The sequence below is a fragment of the Pan troglodytes genome, chromosome 5 (assembly GCF_028858775.2).
Source record: "Pan troglodytes isolate AG18354 chromosome 5, NHGRI_mPanTro3-v2.0_pri, whole genome shotgun sequence".
NCBI classification, from domain to species: Eukaryota; Metazoa; Chordata; class Mammalia; order Primates; family Hominidae; genus Pan; species Pan troglodytes.
The window spans coordinates 96,738,116-96,756,655 of NC_072403.2; the positions used below are offsets into that span (position 1 = coordinate 96,738,116).

At 37.9% G+C, this 18,540-nt stretch overlaps 1 protein-coding gene and 1 long non-coding RNA gene across 3 annotated transcripts in view; one reads left to right on the forward strand and one right to left on the reverse strand.

Annotated features, from left to right (window-relative positions):
- TBX18 (T-box transcription factor 18) overlaps nucleotides 1-18,540 on the reverse strand; it is a 47,215-nt gene that overhangs the window by 5,582 nt on the left and 23,093 nt on the right. Inside the window, exons 7-8 of one of the 2 annotated variants that reach the window (XM_530953.8) lie at nucleotides 15,313-15,407; nucleotides 9,430-14,225 (exon numbers count right to left, since the gene is read on the reverse strand). In XM_530953.8, the coding sequence (XP_530953.3) occupies nucleotides 13,501-14,225; nucleotides 15,313-15,407 (820 nt within the window). In that variant the 3' untranslated portion in view covers nucleotides 9,430-13,500. Of the gene's footprint in view, nucleotides 1-9,429; nucleotides 14,226-15,312; nucleotides 15,408-18,540 lie in introns of those variants that run through there. The other variant, XM_016955953.3, reaches the window with a different exon arrangement.
- LOC129144299 (uncharacterized) lies at nucleotides 1,175-13,112 on the forward strand. Its single transcript, XR_008548599.1, has 3 exons — nucleotides 1,175-1,268; nucleotides 2,292-2,359; nucleotides 13,034-13,112. It is a non-coding gene; the product is annotated as an uncharacterized LOC129144299 (long non-coding RNA).

Below are 18,540 nucleotides of genomic sequence, written 5' to 3' on the forward strand. Positions count from 1 at the left end.
TGTGTCTCTGTGAATTTGACTACTGTAGGTATATGTAAGTGGAATTATACAATACTTGTCATTTTGTGTCTGATTTATTTCATTTAGCATAATGTTTTCAAAGTTCATTTATGTTGTAATGTGTCAGAATTTCATTCCTTTTAAAGCTGAATAATATTCCAAGGTATGTACAGCCATCACTCAGTATCTCTGGGGGATTGGTTCCAGTACTCTCCTTGAATACCAAAATCCACAGGTACTCAAGTCCCTTATAAAAAATGGTGTGGTATTTGCATAGAACCTGTACACATTCTCCCATATACTTTAAATCATCTGTAGTTTACATATAATGCTTAATCAGTGTATGTAAATGCTACGTAAATAGTTGTTACACTGTATTGTTTAGGGAATAATAAGGGAAAAGGCCTACATGTTCCGTACAGATGCAAGCATCCATTTTTTTTCAAATATTTTTGATCCATTGTTAGTTGAATCCATGGATGAGGAATTCGTAGACATGAATACTGCATTTTGTTTACTCACACATGCATTGATGGATACTTCAGTCTCTTCAAATTTTGGCTATTGAGAATAATGTTACTATAAATGTGAATATATAAATATTGATTCGAGTCCCTGCTTTGAATGATTTTGGGTGTATACCCGGAAATAAAATTGCTGGATCATATGGTAATTTTATTTTCCATTTTTAAAATACCCTCATATCATTTTCCGTAGTGGCTGCATCATTTAACATTCCCAGCAGCAATGCACAATGGTTCTAATTTCTCCATATCCTCACCAAAAGTTATTTTTTAGTTTTTTAATTTGCTTTTATGTTAATCATCCAAGTAGGTATAAAGTGGTATCTCAATGTGATTTTGATCTGCATTTCCCCAGTGATTAGTGATGGTGAGCATCTTTTTATGTGCTTACCAGCCATTTGTATATCTTCTTCAGAGAAATGTCTATTTAAGTCCTTTCCCTATTTTTTAATAGGGTTGTTCATTTTTTGATGTTGTTGAGTTGTAGTTCTTTATATATTCTAGATATTAATTTCATATCATATAGATAATTTGCAAGTATTTTCTCCCATTCTGTGGGTTACCTTTTCACTTTGTTAATAGTGTCATTTGATGCATTGAAGATTTTAAATTTGAAGTCCAATTTATCTGTTTTTTTCTCTTGTTACCTAGCATTATGTTTTACAACACAGTGAAAACAAGTCTGGGATCAGATGGACTTGAGTTCAAATCCTGATTTTGCTCCTTTCCAGTTGGGTAGCCCTGGTAGGTCAGTCCCTTATTTTTGTTTTAATCACATATTTATAAAATCATACTAAATAGTACCTTCCTTATTTAGGTTTTGGGGACTAAAATATGTTAAGTAGCTTTGGGGTCACAATTCATGTTATATGAATATTAGTTAATGTCAACAATCATAAGATTTCCCTCCCAGAAATAAGTTTATATTATTATTATCTTTATCTTTACTATCGCAACATATTTTAAAAATATGTTTAAACAGCATCTCTACCAAACCTACAAAAATTAGCCAGTCATAGTGGCTTGCACTGGTACTCCCAGCTATTTGGGAGGGTAAGGTAGGAGTACCGCTTGAGTCCAGGAGGTGGAGGCTGCAGTGAGCCATGACTGTGCCACTATACTCCAGCATCAGTGACAGAGTAAGACTCTGTCTCAAAAAAATAAAATAAAAATGTTTACAGAGGTCTGGAAAAAAGAGTTTTCTCTGGAAACCTCACCATTAGAAATAACTTATCATAGCATTTGGAAGTTTTGTACATATATATATCTCTAGGGGAACTAATATCGTAAGAGCAAAAGCTGACAGGTTCATTTCCCCCTTTCCAATCTTTAATAGTAAACTCTTAAAAAATCACCAAGACTTTCCCACTGGCTGTGCCCCAGCTCTGAATTCCTCAGCTCCCCACTCATGGTAGGGTGTTGTTTACTGGATGGAAATAAGTAGCTAGATGAAGGGAAGTTTTGTTGAAGGATATGCTTTGGTGATTGCTTCTACCAATCAATGCTTTCACTGACAGGAACTTCACCCCTAAGATGGCACCCACTAGCTGCTGGGTCAACAGCCATCCACATGGTTTTTTTCAGAGCAAAGCAGAGTTTCCCCAAAGTGTCTTGGATCTCCAACAAGACAGGAAAAATCAGCAAGGAGAAAGAACCTTCATTCTCTTTCCTCTTCCCTTCCCTTCTCTTCTCCCTCCTTCTCTCTCAGTAAGAATTATTTCCCTAATAATTATTATTGCCCTAATCTCCTTCCTTCCATGTTTACAGATGCCATTTAGGCATCAGAAGACTTATGCTGAGTCCTAACTTTTCCCTTGATGGCCAAGTGATTGTGGGTAAGTCTTTAACTTCTGTGAGCCTCAGTTTTCTTACATACAAAGTTAGGATAAAAACATCTCACAGGATTGTTGGAAAGACAAAATGAAATAATGCATGGGAATCTGTGGTGTGTAATATAAAATGCTGTGTAAATTCTAGTGGGGTTTTTTTGTACCTCATATGAGGGAAATTCTGCATTAATTTTTTTCTGTCTTCCCCTGGGAGGCATTGTCTTCTTAATGCATTTAATTTAATAGAGGTAAGGCAAGAGAAAGAATCACATTCACCAGCAAATGATTAGCTGGGTTTTGGTCTGGTTTGAGAAGGGAAGAGGCTGAAGCAACAGCAGAGAAGCTTTTCTCCAGTGGCTCAACAGTGGGCATTATATGGAGATAATGAGCATAGGACCAGGAGAAAAAAGCAGGGCATCAGCATCTCCTCATCTAGGAGGTCAGTCAGACACTGTACGTGTTCTGTGTCAGTCTCCCCTCTTCAGAATTAATGGCTGCTCTTCCCAAAACCAACCTTGTCAAAGGAGGTTACAATGTATAACTCCCCCAAGGAAACTTTTTGGCCACTACCTTATAGAAAGGAAATGACATGTGTCCTGGGTCATTTCTGGACAATTGTGTGATAAGACTAACTATGGAGGACAGAACTGGTTAGGCATTCAATACACTGATTTGTCATGAAGCAGTTGCCTGGCAGAGTCACCTAGCATTATCAGTCAGTTTTCATATAGTCACAGAGTCATGACTACTCATAGTAACCCTCCAGAAGCATCATCCACACAGAGGGTGAGCTGTGCATTCAGGGAACTGTTCTCCCATTGTCATTGTTCACATTTCTTTTAGGGTGCATATTACTTTCTGCTTTGCAGAGTTTCTAAAGCTTCACTGCCCAACATGGTAGCCACTAGCCACATGGGGCTAAACTTACATTTAAATTTGAATTAATTAGTATTTAATAAAATTTGAAATTTAGACCCTCAGGCAGACTAGTCTCATTTCAAGTGCCCAGTAGTTACATGGTCTAGTGGCTACTGTCCTGGCCAGTGTAGACAAAGAATATTTACATCTTTGCAGTAAGTTCTATTGAATAGTACTGTTCTAGAATACTCACTTACCATTTCCATCACCCTTCCCTAGCTATTAGCAAATGGTCCCCCATCTTCACAGCTCTCCTTGATTCTTGATCCCTCACATCTCCCCCATATAACCTAAGTCACAATCTCCAATTTTCCTACTGTTCTTTGTAAATACCTCTTACTATGGTTTGAATGTCCCCTCCAAAACTCATGTTGAAATTTAATCATCGGTGTGGCATTATTGAGAGGTGAGGCCTTTAAGAAGCGAGGGAAGACGTCAATGATAGACTGGATAAAAAAATGTGGCACATATACACCATGGAACACTATGCAGACATAAAAAGGAATAAGTTCATGGTCCTTTGAAGGGACATGGACAAAGCTGGAAACCATCATCCTCAGCAAACTAACACAGGAACAAAAAACCAAACACGACATGTTCTCACTCATAAGTGGGAGTTGAACAATGAGAACACATGGACGCAGGGAGGGGAACATCACACACTGGGGCCTGTTGCGGGGTGGGGGAAAAGGGGAGGCAGAGCATTAGGATAAATACCTAATGTATGTGCGGCTTAAAACCTAGATGATGGGTTGATAGGTGTAGCAAGCCACCATGGCACATATATACGTATGTAACAAACCTGCATGCTCAGCACATGTATCCCAGAACTTAAAGTAAAATTTAAAAAAATTATGGCAAAAAACCCAAGACTGTCAAATTTATGAATATAAAATTTCTGCTAAGTTCACGACAAAATTAAAATGTGTTATTATCTCAAAAAAAAAAAGAAGTGAGGGCAAAGCCCTCATGAATGGATTAATCCATGCATGGATAAATAGATTAATGGGTTATCATGAGAAAGAAATGGGTGGCTTTATAAGAAGAGGAAGAGATACTTGGGTTAGCATGTCAACACACTCAACCTCCTCACCAAGTGATGTCCTACAAAGCCTCAGAAATCTTCAGAGAGCTCTCACCAGCAAGGAGGCTCTTATTAAATATGGTCCCTTGACCTTGAACTTCTCAGCCTCCATAAGTGTAAGAAATAAATTTATTTTCTTTATAAATTACCCACTTTCAGGTATTCTGTATACGGAACAGAAAAGGAACTAATACGCCTCTCTTTGTATATTTATCACATTGTATTATGATTATGTGTTTGCACATGTGACCTTCTGATGAGTCTGAAATTTTCCAAAAGAACAACTTTCCTTGCTCATCACCACATCTCCAGCAACAGATTATGGCACTTAGCAAGTACTCAACAAATGCTAAATGCAGGTATAAATGAATGATTGAACTTCGAGTAAACAAGTAAACATGTGTTAGGAACTTAAGGTGTCATTCATATCCCTCCCCCTGAAATTCTGACAGATGCATCACACACATGAAGCATAGGGAAAAAATGTAGAAACCAAATACAGTTTTATTAATCTGGGCAGATATCTGGTACCCACAAAGCAGAGCTATAGTAAAAGCTGCGGTAGGGAACTCTGGAAGGCCTCCTGCCTACTCTATATCTCCTCTTCTCAGTCTATGCCTATTTTATCCCCAATCTCTTAGGTGCTCTTACCATAAGAACCTGAGCAAATACTAAGCCAAAGTAGTCCCATACGTTCCAGAGAAAAGGGAATGAGGCAGAAAGCAAGAATGAGCATGCATATATGTATAAAGAACTACAACTCAACAACATCAAAAAATGAACAACCCCAATATGGAGTGCCTCACTCATCTAAAGGATGTATCCTCACACAGCATCAGTTTCTGGGTCCACAACCACCAATGTGGCTTTTTCTCAGAAGAGAGGTTTTCTCCAAAATGTCTTGGATCCCTCCCTAGAGAGAAAAAAATGTTTTGTCTGACAGAGCACCTCTAATCTATGGGGTATTAGAGAGTGGTCTAGATACTCTTATTATTCTATATAAGAAAACAAGTACTTTTTTCTAGATGAAATAATATTTATTGCAATATCAACTCACTTGCAGAGATAACCTAGAAGTAACCATGTTAGTAACCTAACACATCAATCCCTTCAGAGACCCTGGGCCCATACCTACCAGGATATAATATGTCCATCTCTTGTGAAGCTTGGGCTTCTCTGTCACATAAACTGTCTCACTGCTATCAATGATACATCTGTGGCAAGCTGGATGCCCTAGGACATAAAAAGCCTCTCTTTCCTGATGTTATTCCTAAACTAGACTCTAGGGGGTACCTGCAACAGAAATTGTCAATTCCTGAAACTACAGCTGAAGTTCTCCCTAGATGGAATGATGTCCAAGTTGCATACAGAGAACTACCTTCTTCCCTTAGGAGTAGTTCTCTGTTAGATTCATATAACATCCTAATGGCTTTGGAAGATATTAATGATAAAATACTACAATTTTAGGAGGAGTATCTTATTTAGATGTCAGGCCCAACCCTCTGTTCATAAGAATCTGCTCAAGCAGGGGGAAAAAACAAATTTAAAAAAAAAAAAAGTAAAGAAAAGAAAAAGAAGCATTTCCTTTCCTGTCTTTTTGTGAGGAATCTATAGTCCTCTTTGTCTCTTCTGATATGGCAAATGGGCAGCTGACCAATTAAAACCTCCAGACCTCCCAATTTGAGGTTTTATTCCAAAGCCTACAAAATTCATTGCTTTACTCACTTAATCACATATTTATTTATGTACTCCCTCTTTTATTAATCATTTTATCTTTGCTAGGTCCTGTGGCAAATACGTAAATGAGATATAGCTCCTGCCCCAGAGGACTCCCATTATAGCTGGGCTGGTTGATCTAAATGAAAAGGGGATGTTTAGGTATGTTCTTCAAGAGGGCAGAGAGCACTGTGACAATATTTTAGATGGAGAGCTGATTTCTCCTGGGGAAAGGTAGATGAGAGAAATAGAAATTGGGAAAGTCTTTGCTGAGGACAAAAGTCCTTGAGTAAGTCCTTGAAAATAAGAAGGTGGGTGAGAAAGGACATCCAGGACTAAGAAAAAAAAAATATGAAGAAAGACAAGGCAGCTTGAAAATGCTTTATGAAGCCTGCCAAGGGGACTGTCACTGAAGTTGCTGAAGCTTGTAGATGGGTCACAATGGTGACCTCTGAAGGTCACATGGGTCTCCACACAACTATCTCCTATTTGATCTCTAAGGACCTTCCAGTTCTATATTTTTATGTTTTTGTCTGTCTGTCTTCTTGGTATCCTCAAGGTTAAACTGAGTAGACCGCAAATATTTAAACATACACAATTTCTAGTTCCTTTCTTCCCCATATACCAAGGTTATCAAACTTAGAAAGACAAAATGAACAAAAGCTACAATGGGTCCACCATAAGGTTCATTCATTCTTGGCCAAACTTCCCCAAGGCAATGGACTACTAGGGCTTTGTACACTACTTGATAGAAGTGCCATTTTTTTTTTTTTTTTTGAGATGGAGTTTTGCTCTTGTAGCCCAGGCTGGAGTGCAATAGCACGATCTCGGCTCACTGCAACCTCTGCCTCCCGGGTTGAAGCGATTCTCCTGCCTCAGCCTCCTGAGTAGCTGGGATTACAGGCTTGTGCCACAATGCCCGGCTAATTTTTCTATTTTTAGTAGAGATGGGGTTTCACCATGTTGGCCAGGCTAGCCTCTAACTCCTGACCTCAGGTGATCCACCCACCTCGGCCTCCCAAAGTGATGGGATTACAGGCGTGAGCCACCGTGCCCGGAGATAGAAGTGCTTTTTAAGATTCTCTTTATTACTGCTGAGTGACAGCTTCAATTGTTTGAAAAACATATGGTTCAACAAATTTTCCCTTGAAATTCATTTAGGCAAATTAAGAAAAAGGAATCTGCAAATCTCTGCAATCCATTTCACCAAATACCTTTAAGAAAAATGTACAGGAGTTTTCCCAAGCCCTAAAAAGCACGGTTTTCACTTCCTGCTATTAATAGAGAAATATCTTATTACAGTGCTGTAAACAGCCAAATTCAAAAAAATGAATTTTAAACGATGTTAGGGTTTCCAAAGAAAACCACAAAACAAACTCAGAGTTAAGGTGATAATGCATCCCTGTTGTACCCTGGCACAGAAGCAAACATTTTGCAGTGACCATCTGGGATATGTAACATAGTAATAAGGGCGAGGGCACCAACTCATAGAAAAGCCAAGAGGAAATAATTTTTTTTTCCTGCCAACTGTGATATATTGCAGTATGAATATATATATATATACACATGTTTTTTGCCAGCAAATCAGCTTTTACAAGATGTTTGGTTATACCAACAGTGTTCTTCACTATTGTATCCCAAATGACTAAAATGATGCCAAGGAAATAGTCAATACTTAATATTTATTAATTTAATAAATATTGAAATTGCCTACCATTTCTTATGGTAATAAAATGTTTCTGATGCTTTGGAATCCTTCTGTCTTCCTTTAAGATACTGAAGGAATCATTTATTTCTCCAAGACTATTCAGGTGTGTTGGGAAGAGGGGTAATTTATCAAGTACTATTAAATTTATACACCTGAAAAGCACCTTCAAAATACATTTATATTACTACTACTACTACTACTAGTACTACTACTACTACTACTACTACTACTACTAGGAATGTCAAAAGGCTGATTGAAAGAGCTCATCAAAATGCTTTGGTCCTCACACCAAAGACATAAACAACAAAATTAAAAAAAAAAAAATAGATAAATTGGACCTCTTCAAAATTAAAAGCTTCTGTGCTGCAAAAGACATAATCAATACAACTAAAAGACAGCTCAAAGAATGGGAGAAAATATTTGCAAATCATATATCTGATAAGAAGCTTGTATTTAGAATATATAAAGAATTATTACACCTAAATAATAAAAAGACAACCCGATTAAATAATGGTCAAAGGATCTATATAGATATTTCTCCAAAGAAGATACACAAATGGCCAATAAAGCACAGAAAAATAAGTTCAACGTCATGAGTCATCAGGGAAATGCAAACAAAAACAATGAGACATCACACCCACTAGGCTGGCTGTAATAAAAAAGACTGATAATAACAACAGTCAGTGCAGATGTGGGGAAACTAGAACCCTCACACATTGCTAGTAAGCATGCAAAATGGTGCAAGTGCTTTGAAAAACAGTCTGGTGGTTCCTCAAAAGGTGACCTCAGAACCTTCCAATTCCACTGCTATATAGCCAAGAGAAATCAAAGTGTATGTATGTCTATACAATAACTTGTACATAAATTTTTATAGCAGCATAATTCATAACAGCTAAAAAGTGGAAACAACCCAAGTGTCCATCAACTAACGAAGATATAAACAAATTGTGGTAAATTGACACAACAAAATATTATTCAGCACTAAAAAGGAATGAAATATTAATACATGCCACAACATGAATGAACCTTGAAAACATTATGCTAAGTGAAAGAAGTCAGTGCCAAAGACCACATATTGTATAGTTCCCTTGACATAGATGTCCAGAACAGGCAAATCTATAAAGACAGAAAGCAGATCAGTGGTTGTCTAGGACTTGGTGATAAGGAAGGAATGGAGGGAAAAGGAAGATGACTAATAATGGGCACGGAGTTTTTTTGCAGTGATAAAAATGTTCTAAAATTGATTGTGGTGATAGTTACACAACTCTGTGAACATATTTAAAACCACTGAATTGTTCAATTTAAATAGATGAATTATATGGCATGTTAATTGTATCTCAATATAGGTGTTATTTAGAAAAATCTCTTCGTCTTTTTATTAAGTAATTCTAGTGATGTAATTAATATGATTTAAAAATATGGACATAGGATGTGTGTGTTGATTCAGCCTTGTATAAACTCAGTGAATTGCAGAGTAATAAACTGCCTCATATTATTGTATCTGAGTCTCAGTAGGAATAAAATTATTCAAAAAGACACAAGTGTTTTCTCGAGGATTTAAATGTATTTTGAATGGACTTGGAATGATCTCCATATATTATAATAGACTGCTATGCTTATTTCACAACAAAATAATTTAATGCCATGCAATTAAGAGCATCATGAAAAAGAAATTTTATTAATGTCTTTTACTATTCACTATGAAAGCAAATACGTTACTAAGTATAACTTCCTTCTGATATTAAAATACTAAAATTTATCCTGTAAAACTAAAGCACAGTTCCATTTAAAGGATAAATTTCACATAATTCAACAAGTTGAAAATAATACTGATAGTGTTATATTCTTTGTAAAGCCACAGATACAGTATATATATATAATCCAAAAATAAACAGAATATATTCCAAAAGATATAATAGTTTTATAAAACTAGTTTCCCAATATTAAGCTAAATATTTATATAATAGGACCGTATGAATTGGAAACTAAAAGGAATACTAACAATTATCATCCCATCCATTCCTTTCACACATAGCAAAACTGAGACATAAAGCAGCTAATTTTTTTACCCAAAATCATGATTGAGAAATCCATAGTCTCAAACTAAGTTCTCTAATTCCCGAGGACATGTTATTCTCATCATACCAAAGTTCAATGAAAAGAAAGCACATTATTTGAAAATATATCAGCATGTAGAGGGATACTAAGTTTATATATCTGTTGAATGTTTGTATACTTGAATATATTTGTCAATTTCTAGCACTGATAATTTTTAAGGTTTGAACTCTTAGAATGCTGTAATCATGTATGAGTACTTAACTGCTCATATATTTAACCTTACTCTCAACTTATCTGAGCATTTCTTTTTAGAAAGGATGAACAATGAGATTAAAACACAACATGGTAATAATTTAATACAATTAATTCTTAAGGGAAAGCTTAGAAAAACCTTCATGTAGATGAGCCAATAAATTTCTCATGAGGAAATAACACTGTGTTACACTTTGCAACAAAGGAATCTTTACAAACCTCTCTAATTAGAGACAGCATCAGGGTAGGTAGCATCCACCACCTCTACCAAGGTTCCTGAAAGAAGTTTATGAAATGATTATTTTTAATGCTCTACACCAGGACTTCATGGGACACTGTAGAGTTTAGTTAGGGATCTCTCTTCTTGCACCTTCTCCTTCCCATACAAATCTTCCCAGAATTGTCCTGCTAAAAAAATTACTTTTTCCTCTAAGTCAAACCTCCAGCTATCTCCAAAGCTGCTGTTTATTAATTTCACACTAAGGTGTGAGTTACTGGTAGGATTAAGTCTGGAGGGGTGATGAAGAGCTATTTACATTTTAAAAGTGAGATTATTTTTCCTCAAAATTTTGCTAATTGATGTAAAGAGTGAGTATGATCCTTCCTTATATAGGTTACACTGTGCCCCAACCTTCTCTGGGGGCCACCAAGGATTCCTGACCCCCTACATTCCAGAAATCAAGGGTCAGCAACTGGGTGCCTCACTTGTGAAAAGCTGTTGACCTCTGGAAGGCAGCTTGTAAAGAAGCAAGTGTTAATTTTCAAAATGTGACTGGTCTTGATAGCAGCAACCTCACCCCATCGTGATGTCCCTTGGAATGTTTACTAGTCAAGGGGCATAGAAGTAATCTGTCATCACTAGTCAGTGGTGCAAGCCACTCATTCTTGTAACCTTGCCTTTCTCCCCTGGACCCAAAACAAAACATACCACCCCATCCCTCTCCTCTCACATTCAAATTTTCATGTGTTCAACATTTGTCAGGGCCTTCACCTTCAATGACATGGTCAACACACCAAGAAATTACATTTAACACATGAAACATGAACAGCAGGCCCATTTCTTTCTGCCGTGTATTTGAGAGGTACAGAATTTGCGTTTGGGGTATGCATGTGTGTGCTTATTCTTGGATCAATATTTTTAGACATTAAAATGATTACCCTCCAAAATCATAAAAGGGTTTAATAACACATTTTAATATAATTTTAAGTACTTTTTAATAAAATACAGATATATAATTATCAATGTATGCATGTCATTTAATTCAGCAATAAAAGGCTAGTCTCTGAAGTGACATGGTGATTAATATTTACAGTAAAACCTAAAAAAAGCATTTGTACAATATTGCTAAAATTTTACCAGAAAAAAGATTAATAAAAAATTATACTCATATTGTGGTATCATCTGAAATTATCAACAGCAAGAAGGAAAATGCTCTTATTAATACATATGGGTATAGAGCATTACTTTCCATGTTTTTTCAAGATGGAAAACTCTGTTCTTGAATTATACACCAAGCACTATTGGCTGAGATGGACTCATTCTTAACACCTTTCCCCAAATCTTTGTCTAGCTATTAATGCCATACCCAAACATCTTACATAGATCCACCTACTGCAAATATTTCATGTCCCTTCATGCTAGTTTTAAATTTAAAAATTTAATACTAATTTGATGAACTGCTAAGGAATCCAAAAGGAAATTTGTTAATATGTATAAACAGAGTCACATCCTGTGCAAATTCAACAGTATATCTCCCTAAGTATCTAACAAATTGTGTTGTTTGAAAGTGAAACAGCAAATCAGGAGTTGTACCCTTTCCCCACCAAATCCAGGGATGAGTTAAAGCAACTCTTTTTAGCAATGAGAGAAAATCATGCTCTTTTGCTTAAGATACATGAAATGTAATGAATGGGTCAATGCACAGACATGTTATTTCACTTTCTCCTCAGAAGGGGAATGTGCCTCATCATGTATTCTTAGCCTTTTTTATTTATCTCATACTGTGCTCTCAAAGTTACTTGTTTTTAACTCTTCAACCATGCATATATTATTTTAGGAATTAAAAAATTTAATACTGATTTTAATTTCTCCAGTTCTGACGTTACAAATTCTGTTGAGGTTAAAAGTTTTATAGTTCCTTTATCATAATTAGTATCTTCCTTCTTAGTCCTCCAAGAGGGTCTTTATAGTAATGGGCTTTGGCCTTTGCACTATAGCTCCCAAAAGACAGATTGCTGGAGATAACCTACTGAAATTCCTCACCGCGTTATTTAACACCATACAGGCCTAGGAACTATCTGTTTTGGGAAAGACCCAGGCAGACGGACAAGGTTAAGAAGGGGAAAAGGGTTCAATGTGTAGGAATTACAAGATATAAATAAGTAGCATAAATGCATTTTTTTTACTTATATACTATCGGTCAGGAAGCTCAGAGCAAGATGGAAAAAATATTCTAAATTTAAAAACAAACTATACAAAAACATAAGGTATAGTTAACAATAGTATTACTCTTGATTTAAAAGATAGACATTTCTCATTGGAATCAATGAATTTGAGGTGGATTTATTTTCCTTTTGCCATTCCACTCATATCACATATTCCTCCCCTGGTGAAAATTGGAATTTAAAAATGTTTATAGAACATTCTTTAATGGTCTATTTGATATATAAAATAAGCAAAAAATCGAAAATACTGGAAATTTGTTCTCTACAGATGAATAAGAACCTCTTATGTGCCCAATGGAAAGTGTAAAAAAAAAAATCACAAGCCTCTCCTTTACCTTCCTTAAGAAAATAACAATTATTATGGGTTATGATTTTTTTATAGACCCAAGGTCATATGGTATGTGTGGTAAATAATAAGCAGGAATGAAAAAGCTGATCCTTCATGATTACAAATACCTCAGGACTAACACTAAGACTTCAACTGGCTTTTGTATTTTAGATTCTCACACTGTGTCCAAGAATAACAGAAATCACAAGACTCTACATGCTGGTTACTGCTGGTTATCAACACATCAAGTATGAAACCGTTTAGAGCATTTTTCTGATAAGTTATAAGTGTTCTTCTGGATAGTATCATTGCCAAGTTTTAAGTTTACCATCTTGTTTTTAAAAGAGTCTGAGAACTTTGCTTAAACATACTACACGCATGCCAATACTCTGTGCAACTGGATGAAACAGGGGAACAATAGGTGCCGTGATACTCCATGTGCTATGTATATACAGCATACATATATACCATAGATAATTACAATCTCACCATGATAAAGTCAAAAAACCCAGTGAGCCTTCATTTTCTACTATATGTACATTTTATAAACCACAGAGAGTTTCTTTCCACATAGCTTTTAAAAAAGAAAAAGAAAATATGTTAGACAGATCCAAATGTCATTTAACTTAAAGGCTTCATCAGACCATATGTGCAGATACTTGAGATGATGACAGAGTTAAGCTTCCTAGGGTCCTAGAGTCAAAGAAACTCTGCTGACCCCCACTGCTAAGCAGGTGCACTCCTTCCACAGGGGGCAACATCTGCCGATCCGTCATGGTCCCACTCGGTGAGGACCCCAAGAAACTTCCTTGGGAAGAAACAATTTTCTCAGGACTGGCAGCCAGTTTCGGGGATGTGGAGAAGTTATATCCATATAGTGCACAGGGGCTGTGTAATCTAAAAGTATTATAGGAACCCTGATGGGTCTGGTTAGTGGCGAAGGCATTGCTGGAGGGTGATGGCATGATATACTGGAGCTGGGGGGACATTCCCGAAATCTGCATGGATAAGCTGGTCTGTGGGCAGCTGAAGGTGTCCCCATCAGTGCCACCCATGGACATGTTCACGGAGGTGCTGCTGCTCACGCCCACATAGGAGGGAGTCCTGGGAGGGGCGAAGGTCTCACCAGCCTGGTTGGTGAGCCTGTTGTAGGTCTCTGCCAAAGATGTGCTGTATCGGTTGAGGGTGAGGCCTGAGCGGGCACAGGCAGAATAGTCAGCAGGGGCCAGACTACACAGCTGGCTGGTGTTGGGCCCCAGATGGAAGGCAGGAGAGGAGCAAGAGGAGCCAGACAAAAGGTGAGGGTGAGTGGCAGGAACGCCATTCCCAGTACCTTGGAGCAAGGTGGAGGAACTTGCATTGCCTACAAAAGAAGTTGAAATGTAAAGAATGACTCCACAGTCATCCTTTCCTTTCAATTTTGTAAATATGAGCTAGACACAGCTTGTTACAAGGCAAGGGTTGGAGGAATGCTACAGAGATGAAAAGGAGATGGTCTCAGCTTTCAAGGAATTATCTGGTTGAAAAATCTCATTTCCAATTAGAAAACAAGTTGTTGAATCACATGCTAATACAAGAGCAGAGGTCCAACAAATCAACAGTCCTGTGAAACTTAGAGAGGGTAGTTAACCCTGTGTCCAACCAATGGCAGTGATGGTGCCCCCTCTGGATCTGCTGGCAGACTGATGTTTGCAAACTTGACAGAACTTAAGGGGAGAGGAGAATTCCAAAGGGTTGGACAGGTTGTAAAACCTTCATTGCTGTATTGATGGTGTTTTATATAGTGTCTCAAAATAATCCAAAAGCCCAATCCAACCAATGATAATTATCTGAAACCCAGCATAGCAAATTCTCACTGGAATCTGGGCAGGATGATGGTAAAAAGCCTGAATGTAGAAGTGAGCTGAGAGTGTTACCTATGGAGCAGACCAGAGAGGAAGCAACATCGCTTTCCATGCAGTTCCCTCTGAGAAGAAATCAGCCCTGGGCTGCTGAGAAATATTCAGAGATGAGCCCAGGAGGGTCTGCCTGAATGTGCCTGACCTTCCTCATCATTAACCCAACAGGAGAACCCTACCCAGAGGCAATTCTGCTGAAGAAACAAAACAAACAAGATCTGAAGAAAGGGTGGACTGGGGGCACCATCAACAATTTCTTGTGAACAGGACCTGGCATCAGAGCACCTCTAATTTTAATACGAGATTTAAGGATGAGGTAAAGGTCATGAAATATATAAACAACCTAAGACATCTAAGATTTAATCTGTGACCATGAGAGCCGTTTTTTCCTGATCCATCCCCATACCATGCAGAAGACAGATGGAATCTGTAGGACAATGTTGGTGATGAGGTCATTATTGTAAGTATAAATAATGACTTGTATACTTTTAGTGCCTGAGTTTCTAGGCAGGAACGGGCTGTATATATGACCCATGAGACTTTGTGAGTTACCTTGCTTGGGAATTCCAGGGATATCTTCAAAGGTCAGAGTCCGTAGTGATGGTCGCCAGAATGCATATGATTCCACCAAGGCTTCCAAACCCATTCTAAATGGAAAGGGTCAGGATAGGGGTGGACAAAAGAAGTCTAGTTAGGAGCATTTGGATCTTTCACCAGCAGCAAGCATCTCAAAACAACACTGGTATTGACAGTACCCCCACACTGTCCAGTTAGGATCTTGCCACTGGCAAGAAGAAATGCTTCAGCAATGGGCTAACAACATCCTGTTACCAGCAGCAGGAGAGAACTGAAATCACCCACCCAAGATGCCTGTTAATGTTCTCAGGAAAACTCAGCTGACCTGAGGGGTGAAAAGCTGTTCCCTTGGGCTAAGGAGCTGAGATGAAGAGAGTCCCTCCTGGCTGCTGTGAGTCCAAGGCTCTGCTGTGATCTGGAACACACCCACTCTCCTTGTCCTGTTACTTCTCCCTCTAAGTGAGGAAGGCATTGCCACAAAAGCACATTCCTAGAAAACCAGCTCTTTTCTAAGGGTCATTACTGCCCATCATTTGGTGCCTCAGCAGCCAGCTCAGGGAAGCACTCCTCCAAAGAAGACTGACTTCTCTCTCAGGAGCACAATCTCTACTACACCCAGTGTAGCCAGGCTGGGCTCCCACCAGCAACAGGAGGGCCATGAAGAAACAGCACTGGCCTCTCCCTGCAGTGTGTGGGAGGAGAGCAGGAAGGTGACCTCACAGGGCTATCTAGTATATAGAGTTACTATTAAATCACAAATTATTTTAAAACCCTGAAATACACTTAATGAATGGATACTTAAAGAGACAGGGTAAGTTTCATATAGACTACTTACATGACATACATATATTTTAAAACAAGGGCAACTACTCTAAATACATATATCAACCATCTCCTACCACGAATGATTCAGAGACTTCCCCTCTGTATATCAAGTGACTAAGTCCTCTGGGTTCTGGGAATGAGGCCATTCACTCAACTAGATCATTCTCAAGACAGCCACACCTGAGACCTCATCACTCTTCCTTCAACCACCTCAGCCCTAAGTAATTTGTTGATCTAGGTAACATTACACTTTTCATGAAACCTGTAGCTCCACTGTAGAAAATACTTGCTTCCTGGGATGTCCAATAATAGACATCTCCTTTAATAGTTTGACTCAAGGTGCTACCACCTCCGGAGTCCCTGCACCCCAAGTCATAACCTGCAAACTAAGACTAGAGGAATCCACCCCAGAGAGTCATACCACATACACAATATGGTGAAAGCTCTCTAAACACCAGAGGTAAGTGATTTGTGCCAATAAAACTATCTTACACTACTTGTCCATCTGTTCCAAGGCTTCACACACAGAATTTACTTCCTTAGAGTGTTCAGGGTATAGTCTCTGTTAATTGATTTCTGTACTCACTCTGGAGGAATATGCCTACCCCATCTTAGTGACAGAATGATGTAGCTATGCATGTGTGGAGGGGTGGTGTGTATACATGCACAGGCTTGCATGCACAAACACACCTCATGAGGCTGCACATAAGCCTGACTCATCTCTTAAGTCACAGGCTCTGGGGGTGCAGCTCTGAGGGCACTTCAAAGAGATGTCTGCAGCCCCAGAGGGGATAGTGCAGGATTGCCAAAGAAAAGAGCAGAGCACAGAGGGGACCTGCACCTGCTCCACCTGGCCTACCCTGAGAGAGAACAGAATCTGGCTTCAGATGTAATCAATGTGCCACAGAGAGAGAATTATTTAGTGGTAAGGATACTAGATTGGGGTCAGAAAGACTGCATTGGCACTGCAACTCACTAAAACTCATTGTCTGACCTTAAGCAAATTTGCTAATCTCCCTGGACTTCAGTTTCTCACAAAGAGAGGATGAGATTACAAAAGGTCTGAAACCCTTATAAATCCTAACATTGTTTCATTCTAAGAGATTTTTTTTCCAAACCAGTCATCATATCTGTGGCCAAACTACAAGCCAAATCCAAGTTCATGCCACTTGATAGTATTTTCTGTACTAGCGCATTGATTTCTGGGCAGTTTGGCAGACCTGGTCAGTTCCAAACCCCATGTTGCCTGTGGGTATGTTTAACACTGGACTAATGAACTCTGGGTCCTGTTTAGCTGATCACCCTCTATTCAATTTATACCAATACTAAATTTTGTGACTTTCCAGAAACACAACGATTTTAAATGCAAAAGAATGTTAAGACACAGCTTAATATAAAACAGCTTCTTACTACCACATAGATGAGTTTAATTGTAGTTTTAAATATTAAAAATACTAAAGCGATTATAGAGCAGTCTTGAGGGAAGTTTACTAAGATAATTAACAAGCAACCACTGGACTTAGAAACTGACTACAGAGATGTATCTTACTGCATTATTTGCTTTAGCAGTGTAAACTTTATTATGATTCAAATACAAATCCATAAACTAAATTCTTAGGGAGAAGTTATTGATCATCACAAATATATAACCCTAAGCTTTAAAGAGATGCTCTGAAGGTGACATATCTACAAGTGATCTGATTTGGAGCAATCGATATTTTTCCTGAGGCTGCTGTTTCACACTACAAGTTCCAGAAAGGATTTTAGATATTTTGCAGGAAACAGTTATAAAATGTTTATTAGCTGAATCTGGACATTTTTAAAAAAGCCTTCATTTTCTCCAGTAATGGAGACCTTTCCTGGCTAGTTAAAGAAAAGATAAAAGGCACCTCCTGCAGGAGTGCAGCCAAGGCGATAATTTATACAAGATGCCTTTGAACAATTTCCACGTTTTATCACTGCCCTAATTTATGCTATCAAATGGCCAAGTTTATTTAGTAAAATGGTTATGTTTTTCCCGAAGTATTTAAAGAGAAGAAATTTTTGTACCTTCCTGAGTAAAAAATTTTATAGGGTCAAACCTAAGGCCTAACTGAAGAATGAAACTATTCTCAGCACATAAATTCTCTCTCACATAGCAAATGTCTTGCAGGAGAGCTCTTAAGGGCCGAAGCTACTGATTCCTGTAAAATAGGCTGTGCAGCCATAAATAGCCAGAAAAGGATAATTTTTAATTAAGGCAAATTGTTTCATAAAGTTTAAACAATCACAAGTCTATGTTTATTTCTTGTCCTGGTCAATTTGTATATTTCATGTACAGGGTCGGGGAAATAAAAATAGAATTTGTTTTAAAAACCACTAACAACAGCACAATAGAAC